Below are 12,679 nucleotides of genomic sequence, written 5' to 3'. Positions count from 1 at the left end.
GTGTTAAATGTCTTTAATGTTTTTGTAAATGTTTCTAAATGGACTCTTGAAAGATTAGCCAATGAGCTAAAAAGAGATCCATATCAATCAATCAATCAACCAATCAGCCGCTCACCTGCTTGGGCTCCGTGGCCAGAGGCAGCTCCCCGGTCCTCCTGGCCAGGCTGAAGGCCTCGTTGAAGGACATGAGCTCGGAGGCCATGGTGATGGTGAGCACGGCGTCGTAGGCCCGCCTCAGCCTGCTGCTGCCCTGCAGGGCGGGGTAGGAGGCGTTGTTGCCGTAGGGCAGGCTGTAGAGGAGCGTGTCGTAGGGCACGAAGACGTAGCGTCCGTCGGTCAGGCCCATGGCGTGGGCCTTGAGGAGGAACTGTCCCTGCTGCTCCCCTCCGATCAGGACAGAGTGCATGCACATGATGATGACTGTGGTACACGGAGAGACGCAGGGGAGACGTGAGGACAGAGGGCATGCACATGATGATGACTGTGGTACACGGAGAGACGCAGGGGAGACGTGAGGACAGAGGGCATGCACATGATGATGACTGTGGTACACGGAGAGACACAGGGGAGACGTGAGGATAGAGGGCATGCACATGATGATGACTGTGGTACACGGAGAGACACAGGGGAGACGTGAGGACAGAGGGCATGCACATGATGATGACTGCAGGCACACGGAGAGACACGGTGGAGACGTGAGGACAGAGGGCATGCACATGATGATGACTGCAGCACACGGAGAGACACAGGGGAGACGTGAGGACAGAGATGTGCTGTGGAATGTTTAACACTTTCAGGTGGACATTGTTTTCCTTTTGGTACATTTAGTCAGATTCAGATTCAGATAATTTTATTGTCACAGCTTTTTTTTTCTTCTTTTTTTATGTACATACATTCAGAAAAACGTGAGATGCTTGTTTTTCCCGGCTCCTTAACCGTAGTAGTTTGAATAGACAACAATACACAACGATCTATACAAAATAGGGGTGTAACGGTACACAAAAACCACGGTACGGTACGTACCTCGGTTTTGAAGTCAAGGTTCGGTAAAGTTTGGCTTTCCATGTTCCACTCAGGGGTGATGTAGTGTGCAGTAACTAATTGTACTTGTAGGGCTGTCAACGAATATTCTATACTGAAATTAATAATCGACTTGTAAAAAAAAATTAAAAATTATTATAATTATATTAGATTGTGGAAAAAACAGCCCCCGGTGGGCGGTTGTTTTTTTTTGGTTAACATACCGTTGTATTCATTCGGTACACTACACAGTCGTTCGGTACGGTACGGTACACACTGAAACGGTTCGGTTCGGTACGGATACGTGTACCTTTACACCCCTAATACAAAACAATACAAGGTAAAAAAAAATACGGATAAAATATGAAAATAAATTATTATACAGTGTAAGTAGCAGGCAGCAGTGTGTGTGTGTAATAAGTGTGCTTGTGTGGTGTGTGAGTCACTTAAGGTGCTTTTGCGTGTGTATGCTCATGTGATGATTCAGAGTCTGACCGTCAGTAGTCTGTTTGCCCGGCGGTGGAAGTAGCTGTTCAGTGTTCTCTTGGACGTGGACCTGAGACTGCCGTACCGTGTGCCAGACGGCATGAGCTCAAACACGTTTGTGGTTTGGGTGGCTGGGGTCTTTAAGGCTCCTGTGTGCCTTGCTGATACACCGCTCTGTGAATAATACTGTCTATGGTAGGTAACTTGCATCCGCAGATCTTTTCGGCCATTCGCACTACTCTCTCCAGTGCTCTGCGGTCGCTCTGGTTGGTGTTTCCAAACCATGCTGTGGTGCATCCCGCCGTCAGTATACTCTCCATGGTGCCTCTGTAGAAGGCCCTCAGGATGTGTGGCCCCATGCCAAATCAGTAGCTTAGAATTCTAAAACCCCATAGCTTTCAGTGACCAGGAGCCAATCAGGAGAGAGAACCCTAGATATTTTTACTTATTTCAAGAAATCTTGCCAAGCCAAATCTGCTTACTAGGTACCACATTTGCTTAAAACTAGGGATGCTCGATATTGGCTTTTTTACCGATACCGATATACCGATATTGTCCAACTCTTAATTTCCGATACCGATATCAACCGATATCAACCGATACCGATATGCAGGGTTTCCCCCCCAAAAAATTGAATAATTTCAGGTAATTAACATTACATATCTCTTGTTGTGGAATTAACACAACATTATGCATACTTTTGACAATAAATAAATCTGAATTTGTTCTTACTTGCTTGCCTGGGTAAATAAATGTTATAGAAATGTAAAAACCGATACCGATATTTTCCGATATCACATTTTAATGCCGATATCGGCCGATAATATCGGTAGGCCGATAATATCGGACATCCCTACTTAAAACGTTTTTCTTTTTTATTTCTTATTTTGTCAGACCATTTTTACAGTGTGGAGTTCTCTCTCCTGATTGGATAAAGTGGGAACGGGATACCAGGAAACATATTTTGGTTTACTGTAGAGTGGAGGGACTGGGAAACTCATGCTACTGACCAAACACTCTATATCAGTGATGGCTGATGGAGTGTTGAGCTATTACAACATGTAAAGCACCTATTTTAACAAACAAAAGAATACAATACAGCACATTTAATTAACTAACTAAATGAATGAATGAATGAATGAATGAATGAATGAATGAATGAATGAATGAATGAATGAATGAATGAATGAATGAATGAATGAACGAACAAATAAATGAATTAATGAATGAATGAATAAATAAATCTGTCAATCATTTGGCAATCTCGAATATCATTGAACAGGGTTGTAACCAACGACTAGGGCTTTTCAATGGTACCCCACGTGGGAATGAGCGAATCAGGGATCTAGGTGAAAAGAGCCAAAACAGGAAGAGAATTCTCCCGTCGAATGCATTGAAGTCTATGAGAAAGCTGTTTTCTGAGCCCTCTCATCTTTTACCAAAACCGCTTCTAATCACTCATTTCTGAACGGATTTTTATGAGGTTTCGACATGTACTACAAAATACTTCAGGCTATGGACCCAGCCATATGAACTAGGACAAATGGCATCCTAATCAGGTGGCTAGGGACTACCCAACAGGATGTGAGCAACTGGAATGAGACTAACTCTGAAACAGCATGTAAGCTCTTTTATAACGCTAGACTGCAACGTTGAGTATCATACCTGTAATATAAAAATTTGCCAAAAGTCATTATTTGATCAAATCACATATATTCATATGACACGAGGTTATACTGCAATGAATAAAAACCCCATCATTGAACCCTGGTCACCTTCAATATATCATCAAAACCACAGTCAGCATCTACACTCAAATTCAACAGACTCACCTTTTATATCTCCAGCTGCCTGGATCTTCCTCAGCGTGTTCTCCATCTCGGTCTCGTTGAGCCCCACAGCCGCTACTATGCCAACAGGAAGCCCTTTATTCCTCAGAGCATTGGCCACTTTACCAGCAGCATCCAACCATATATCCTCATTGGAAGAGACTACGCCAACTTTGGCCCAACGAAAATACTTCAACACGGTGAACAACACTCTGGTCGGAGACGGCAAGGTCCTCGCGAAGGTCGGGAAGCCGACGAGCCGGTCCAACTCGTGGTTGATGCAGCCGAATGAGAAGATGGCCTTTCCCCAGTTCTTCCCCAGGAGCGAAGCAGCGGTGCAGTAGCCTGGGTTCGTGGGCCCCAAGAAAGCGTCCGCACTCTTGTCGTAGTTAACAAATGTGCTGAGGGCTTTAGACGTCTCGCATGGCTCTTGAAGAACGACGAAGTCCATCTTCAACCCCAGGTATAAACTTAAGTCTGAGTTTATCCTGCTCACGGCCAGTCTGGCGGCGGCCGCAGGCAGGGCCTTGGAGTAAACAGGGTCGCAGTTCCAGGGGCCGACAATCCCCACTTTGAAGGCTAAACACTGGACACAACATGGGAACGTCAAAACGCCAATGATGAGCCAAAATAGAAAGTTATAAAACGGCAGATTTGTAAGACAATATCTGCTTTTAATTATAGGCATGCATGGATAGTTGGAAAACTCCCATAGCGCCCCTCTAGAATGTAGAGGAATATATTGCATTGTCCTTCCAGAGAAACCTGACGAGTGAGTCTTTATGTTCACTATGGCATTATTAATCAGACCAAACACACCTGCAACAGAGATAAACGAAATGATTTATAATGACAAATTACAATTTTATGAATAAAAAAATTATATATATTTGTTGTTTTTTAAGAAATCGTATCATGAACCAGGAAACGGTGGATTATAACAACATATAGGCTACCTACCATTTCTTCCATGATATTTCGAGGTGAGAAGAGGCTATCTTTACAGAGTCCCGCTCCAACTATTTTCAAAATAATCCTCACCTGTAACCATTCCAGCCCTTCATCTATTCACTCTCAAATAAAAAGATATTTCGCTGCCCAAACAAAAACACAACAAATCATTATGCATGTGGTGGTTGAGAGAGATAGGATGAGAGTAAACGCGGTGTCTGTCGCGTTGAGGAACACCTTCAGCACCCTGGAGAGCTACTTAGGGGCCGCCACTTAGCGCCGAGACAGCGTCTTCTTCAGCTTGTTAACATGTCCCTCGCGCAGGTAACACGTCGTGAATGAAGAAGTAACCACAAAACTAATCCCAATCCCATTTTCTTCATCTATAAATGCAAACTGGGAGTTTACTTGACGTTTAGGTTAGTGCAAATGCTTCCCAATAAAGAATAATGTAGATATTCTTGAATAGCCTGCCTATACCGTTCATTTGAGAAAGGGAAAAAGATTTAATGTAATAATGCAGTCTGACTGTCTGAGGCTGGCTCAGCTCAAGGCCCATGCAATCCTTTCAAAGTGACACTCACGGGTCTAATCCATATTCAGCACAGCACAACATAAGAGGATTGACAACGTACGGTAGACTGAAACACCTTGCACAATTAGGAAGGAGAGCCCAGACCCCCCCCCCACACACACACACTTCTTTAGATATTATTGTCGGATTCTTTTGAAAACAAATAAACCTTTATAAACACAATGATCCACCATGACCTCATCGCGACAAGCCTACAGAGTACAGGCCTAGACTAAATCGGGAGGCCATAAAGACATATGGTCAGATGAAGCTTCTTTTTTTTGTCATGGGAACATCTGGTTGCCGGAAGAAACCTGGACCGTGCATTAATTGGTGTAATATATGCCAACAGTACAAGCCCTACAGTTCAATTGAATTTGCACCCGGGTGAACTGGGAGTAGGCTAATTAGAGATAACGAAGGTCTCTCCCTGAGCGAGTCCCATGAGCTCTCTCTCTCTCTCTCTCTCTCTCTCTCTCTCTCTCTCTCTCTCTCTCTCTCTCTCTCTCTCTCTCTCTCTCTCTCTCTCTCTCTCTCTCTCTCTCTCTCTCTCTCTCTCTCTCTCTCTCTCTCTCTCTCTCTCTCTCTCTCTCTCTGACATTTGCGTGCGTCAGTTGTTTCAGCTCTTTTGTCGACATGGGTTCAGGTCGCCAGTGCCGGGTGACAATTCAAATCTATATGTGTGGCAAAATATAAAAAACGGTCAGAGTTTAACATAATTTCATTACTTTCAGAGTTAGCAATCCATAGTTATTTCGGCTGTGCTGCTGAGGTTTTACAGTGAAGAAGATCCACTTTGGGCTGCAATTCTTGTATGAAAGGTGCTTTACTAATAAACTAATACAAATGCATTATTATTATTATTATTATTCATCCCTAATAAATAAAATCAACAACATAAGACTCTATCCCCAGGCCATCAGGCTGCTAAACGAACAATGAATGAACACCACACAACAACAACCACCAAACGCACATAGCACACACATCCACACGCACACACTCACTTTAAACAAACACACTGTAGCACCCACTCCCCACACTTTATAGCACACACCCACTTTAAACAAACACACTGTAGCACCCACTCCCCACACTTTATATTTATGGATGAAGGATTGCACTACAACTCGTACACCTTACTGTAAATTGTACCTAAAATTGTACCTCATCCCATTTCTGCTTTGCACTAGATAGTACTGTACATTAGTACACTGCATAGTATTGTGTATTGTATATTATATGGTAACTCAGAACATTGTACATATGTCTATACCGAACACTGTGACCTCATTTTCTTCTTCTAAATTCATGCTATATTATGTTATTATGTTATTTGATACTATCTTGTCTAGCACAGTCTCTGGAGCGTAACAGTAAGAAGCATTTTGTATGAAAGTATTCTGTACTTCTGTATGACAACTATTAAAGAACTTGAACTTGAACTTGAACTTGAACTTACAGTAAGGTCAGCAATCAAGAACCACAGTCTGCCAGACAGACCTTGCATCATGGAGTGACACTCCACCCAAATGAAAATGTGTGTAGGCTGTGTGAGAGAGAGGAGAGATAGAGAGAGGGAGGGATATAGCGCATGAGAAATGGAGAGCGTGTGTGTGTGTACGTGTATGTATGTGTGCGTCACCGTGCATATGCACATGAGGCATATAGGTTGGGAAAGTGACTCCTCCTTTGCTGACCCATATCACATAATCTGATGAGCCTCTTAAACACAACTCTTAGACACCTCTGTCCCGCAGGCCGCATCAATAAATACATAACACACTGACACCTCTGTCCTGTATCAATAAATACACAACACACTGACACCTCTGTCCTGTATCAATAAATACATAACACACTGACACCTCTGTCCTGTATCAATAAATACATAACACACTGACACCTCTGTCCTGTATCAATAAATACACAACACACTGACACCTCTGTCCTGTATCAATAAATACATAACACACTGACACCTCTGTCCTGTATCAATAAATACATAACACACTGACACCTCTGTCCTGTATCAATAAATACACAACACACTGACACCTCTGTCCTGTATCAATAAATACATAACACACTGACACCTCTGTCCTGTATCAATAAATACACAACACACTGACACCTCTGTCCTGTATCAATAAATACATAACACACTGACACCTCTGTCCTGTATCAATAAATACATAACACACTGACACCTCTGTCCTGTATCAATAAATACACAACACACTGACACCTCTGTCCTGTATCAATAAATACACAACACACTGACACCTCTGTCCTGTATCAATAAATACACAACACACTGACACCTCTGTCCTGTATCAATAAATACACAACACACTGACACCTCTGTCCTGTATCAATAAATACATAACACACTGACACCTCTGTCCTGTATCAATAAATACACAACACACTGACACCTCTGTCCTGTATCAATAAATACATAACACACTGACACCTCTGTCCCGTATCCAGAAATAGGGGGGTGGTGGACTGTATTAAACAATGTGTGGTGAAAAACAAGCAGGCCTACTACTTTTGATGATCATATCTAAGCCAGTCAAGTATCTAACATTGCAAAACACATCACTTGTGGAGCGATGCATGCATACTTTGTGATGGCAGTCCAGTCTGTCAGGAGATTAGCTATTATGAAAATAGTAAAGTAAGTAAATAGGTATGTTTTGTTTCTAAAGCACATTTAAAACAACTGTAGTTGTAGTGGGCAAGGCGCTCTCCATCAACGCTGGAGACGCTGGGTTCGAGTCCAGCTCTCGGCGTTGCTATCAGCTTGGCTGGTCGTTCATACTAACACAATTGGCAGTATTAGGGGTGGGAAAGCTGATGGGTGGGTCCTGGGCGTTGTGGACAGCGACCCCTACAGTTCGGTCGTGGCGCCTGCACAGCGAGGGTAGGATCTGGAGGGAGGTAGTGTGGCCTCCCACACGTTACACTCTCCCAGTGAGAATCTGCGCTGCCAGGCTGGCTGCCGGCTGGCTGCACATGTGTCGGAGGAAAGCATGTGACAGTCTCCGGCCTCCCGGACCAACAGTGGGGGGAGTGCGCAACAACCAGGAAGGGGGTTGGGAATTGGCATAACGACTAACAGTGGGATGGGAGAAAAATCGGAAAAAGGAGGGGGGGAAAAGATAATAATAAATTAAAAAAAAAACTGTAGTTGCACCAAAGTGCTGTACATATAAATGGCTATAATAATAAAACACAGTAAAACATGGTAAAACAATTAAATACATTATGTTAAATATAACAACAAGTAAGATTAAAAAACAATAAATAGAAAAATACAATACACAACATAAAACAGGTGTGAATCAAACTGTCCAGGCAAAAAAAGAATACCAGTTTAAAAGCTAAAAGACCTGTAAACAGGTATGTTTTTAACCTGGATTTAAAGGCAAACAGGAGGGAGCGCACCTTATGTTGGGGAGGACATTCCACAGCTTTGGGGCAGCATCTGCAAAGGCACAGTCACTCTTAGTCTTCAGTCTGGATGGAGGGACCACCAGAAGAGAGTGCCTGGAGGACCTAAGAGATCTAGGAGCAACGTGGGGGGGAGAGGAGATCCATAAAATAAGCCAGTGGGAGCTTTGATAACAAATAATAAGACCTTAATACAGCCAATATAGGCAGTTTGTGAATTATTCCAGGTCTTTGGGGGGGGGGGGGTCCTCTTTTTGTTAAAAGGTCATCATTAGTGAGCCAGGACTCAAGGGTCATTCAGGGGGTCATATATTGGATATGACCTAATACCTAGTATGATGATTACAGCGGAGTGGGCCTACATTTGCAATAGATCTACATTATGATGTTCTTTGCTTTGGCGCCACCCAGTGGATAATGTCTCACATGACCAATTAGCACTTTAATTAAAACGTATCCTTCTTTCCCAGATGATATGGCTCACCAACTCTCAAAGGTTAAAGGTGATGTAAGTGGTATTTTTTTGTTTGTTAAAATAAGTGGTCTACATGGTAAAAATAATAGTTAATTCTGAGAGCCATCACTGTCTGTCAGTAACATGGGTCTCCCAGTCCCTCCGCTCTGCAGTAAACAAAAAAGAAATTTTCTGGTATCCAGATGAAATAAGTAAAAAAAATATCGAGGGTTCTCTCTCCTGATTGGATAATTATTTTCTGTTTACTGCAGAGTGGAGGGACTGAGAGATCCATGTTACTGACCCAACACTCTACATCAGTGATGGCTGTTGGCATGAGTTATGATGAATTGAAAATGGGGGACCCTGATGTAAACAAGACGAAAGTCTTTCTCTGGTCTGCATTCCCTTAACAATTGTGTGTATTGAGCTGTACTGTATTGTACCCATTCTGCAATCTGTTAATAACATTTTCAATCAATCAATCAATCAATCAATCAATCAATCAATCAATCAATCAATCAATCAATCAATCAACCATGTAGAGCTTTTTCACAAAAAATACCACTTACAGCACTTTAACACTTTGATTGCCATGGGTTAAATTCATGATATACCATCCCTTGCCAGCTCTATTTAACATGGAGAAGTTCCCCTTCTTTGCAGGGCTATAACTTTTTAAATTCTATTGCTAGATTGCCATTATTAGGGCCCATTCAATGTCCTATATGTATTGTTCATGGTGTAGCAACGTTAAACTTTTTCATTCACATATTCATACTAAAATATGGTCTAAAGTACAAGTATGTTTTCATCTATTTCTGCAGCTTTCTCCAGAACGTGATTTATAGCCCCAAATGCATTATATTGATGATCAAATACAGTTTGGTAGGAATCTGTGCGAGATAAAAAATTTCAACTGGATGTACTTCTATGAGTTACTACACGTCATCTGATGTTGACCGGATGGGCGAGGGGGCATTTATAATTCCGTGGGCAACGTTATACCATTCATCTAATGTGGGTCATATGTTCATCATAGCAGTTTATATCGAACACGGTAATACTAAACGCTAAAACTCCAGTCTCCTCGGGCCGTTGGGCGATCAGCGTGGAGTAGACAGTTTTCCATTATGGGATGTCGAAATACCCAATCCATTTCCAGGTTGTATAATAGTATATACGTCCAAATCATGTTGTTTTTTCGAGTTATTTCCACCGATCGATGTTCACTGTGTGAAGACGGAGTCTCTCTAACATTAGCGAGTGCCCGGACCACATATGGAGTGAGTCCTGCCGGTTCAAAGGTTGATATCCGGTTTCGATCTGCCGATCGGCCACCAGATGGCGCTCTTGAACCGCTAGAGGGTTGAGAGGAGATCAGCACTGTGTGTCAAGGCTGCGGAGGGGAAATATGATTTCGATCACAGATTTTTGAAATATTGATATCAAAGACGAGTTACGGCGTCCTCGGCAACTTAAACATGGCGGGGAATGACGAGTTCCGGCGTTTTCGGCAGTTAAAGTGTTAATGAAAAAGAAAATATCTTCTATGTCTTAATATGATTGACAGCAGCATTTTGCATGTAGATAACTGGTGGAAAAGCTGCATTCTAATTATGACTCACATCATTCCAGGTAATGTTAATCAGTTCATCAGCTGTCTCATTTTCAAGCAGCTACTGTACTTGCTAGATATCACGTTAGATAACATGTTTCTGCATCTCTGAGTCCCTGACAAGTCTTCCCACCTCAAGACCCATATTTTCTCTTAGCCCTCCTCCCTCATCCATCTCTTCTCTTAGCCCTCCTCCCTCATCCATCTCTTCTCTTAGCCATCCTCCCTCATCCATCTCTTCTCTTAGCCCTCCTCCCTCATCCATCTCTTCTCTTAGCCCTCCTCCCTCATCCATCTCTTCTCTTAGCCCTCCTCCCTCATCCATCTCTTCTCTTAGCCATCCTCCCTCATCCATCTCTTCTCTTAGCCCTCCTCCCTCATCCATCTCTTCTCTGAGCCCTCCTCCTTCATCAATCTCTTCTCTTAGCCCTCCTCCTTCATCAATCTCTTCTCTTAGCCCTCCTCCTTCACCCATCTCTTCTCTTAGCCCTCCTCCTTCATCCATCTCTTCTCTTAGCCCTCCTCCTTCATCCATCTCTTCTCTTAGCCCTCCTCCTCATCCATCTCTTCTCTTAGCCCTCCTCCCTCATCCATCTCTTCTCTTAGCCCTCCTCCTCATCCATCTCTTCTCTTAGCCCTCCTCCTCATCCATCTCTTCTCTTAGCCCTCCTCCTCATCCATCTCTTCTCTTAGCCCTCCTCCCTCATCCATCTCTTCTCTTAGCCCTCCTCCTCATCCATCTCTTCTCTTAGCCCTCCTCCTCATCCATCTCTTCTCTTAGCCCTCCTCCTCATCCATCTCTTCTCTTAGCCCTCCTCCCTCATCCATCTCTTCTCTTAGCCCTCCTCCTCACCCATCTCTTCTCTTAGCCCTCCTCCATCATCCATCTCTTCTCTGAGCCCTCCCTCATCCATCTCTTCTCTGAGCCCTCCCTCATCCATCTCTTCTCTTAGCCCTCCTCCATCATCCATCTCTTCTCTTAGCCCTCCTCCATCATCCATCTCTTCTCTGAGCCCTCCTCCTCACCCATCTCTTCTCTGAGCCCTCCTCCTCCTCATCCATCTCTTCTCTGAGCCCTCCTCCCTCATCCATCCTCTGTGTTCATGTTGTGTATGTCTATTGTTTGTCTCACCACCACCTTTAGTGTAAAGCTACTGAGTTCTAGAAAGGCAATACAGAGAGTACCATTTATTATTATTATTATTATTATTATTATTATTATTATTATTATTATTATTATTATTATTATTATTATTATTATTATTATTATTATTATTATTATTATTATTATTATTATTATTATTATTATTATTATTATTATTATTATTATTATTATTATTATTATTATTATTATTATTATTATTGTTGTTGTTGTTATTATTATTATTATTATTATTATTATTATTATTATTATTATTATTATTATTATTATTATTATTATTATTATTATTATTATTATTATTATTATTATTATTATTATTATTATTATTATTATTATTATTATTATTATTATTATTATTATTATTATTATTATTATTATTATTATTATTAGTTATTGTTATTGTTATTGTTATTGTTATTGTTATTATTATTATTATTATTATTATTATTATTATTATTATTATTATTATTATTATTATTATTATTATTATTATTATTATTATTATTATTATTATTATTATTATTATTATTATTATTATTATTATTATTATTATTATTATTATTATTATTATTATTATTATTAGTATTATTAGTATTATTGTAAAGAATTACTGGGCTGAATGTTGCTTGTGTTGCTGCCGGTGGACTTGCAACCTTCACTAATGTAGTTAGTACATACTACATACAAATGCAGATGTTTGTATACATCAACGTGTAACGTGGCTCTTTCAAAATGTCTCTTGAAGGTGAAACGGTTCCACCCCTGCCTTAGAGCTACACGCATCTCTGCTTTAGAGCAACAAACAGCTCTGCTTTAGAGCAACAAACAGCTCTGCTTTAGAGCATCAAGCAGCTCTGCTTTAGAGCAACAAACAGCTCTGCTTTAGAGCAACAAGCATCTCTAATTTAGAGCAACAAGCATCTCTGCTTTATAGCAACAAAGCTCTGCTTTAGAGCAACAAGCAGTTCTGCTTTAGAGCAACAAGCAGTTCTGCTTTTATAGCAACAAAGCTCTGCTTTAGAGCATCAAGAAGCTCTGCTTTAAAGCAACAAGCAGTTCTGATTTAGAGCAACAAGCAGCTCTGATTTAGAGCAACAAACAGCTCTGCTTTAGAGCAACAAGCAGC

The 12,679-nt window shown here is 41.4% G+C and overlaps 1 protein-coding gene across 1 annotated transcript in view; it reads right to left on the bottom strand.

Annotated features, from left to right (window-relative positions):
- gucy2f (guanylate cyclase 2F, retinal) overlaps window positions 1-4,083 on the bottom strand; it is a gene marked incomplete at both ends in the record, with an annotated part of 42,155 nt that extends 38,072 nt beyond the window's left edge. The window contains 2 exons of the mRNA XM_084312243.1: window positions 116-420; window positions 3,339-4,083. Of these exons, the coding sequence (XP_084168369.1) occupies window positions 116-420; window positions 3,339-4,083 (1,050 nt within the window). The remainder of the gene's footprint in view (window positions 1-115; window positions 421-3,338) is intronic.
- Between the last annotated feature and the right edge of the window lie 8,596 nt (window positions 4,084-12,679).

The sequence above is a fragment of the Notolepis coatsorum genome (genome assembly GCF_963971535.1).
Source record: "Notolepis coatsorum genome assembly, chromosome: 1".
NCBI lineage: Eukaryota > Metazoa > Chordata > Actinopteri > Aulopiformes > Paralepididae > Notolepis > Notolepis coatsorum.
Note: the sequence above shows the minus strand (reverse complement) of the source record. Positions and strands in the feature narration are given on the sequence as shown.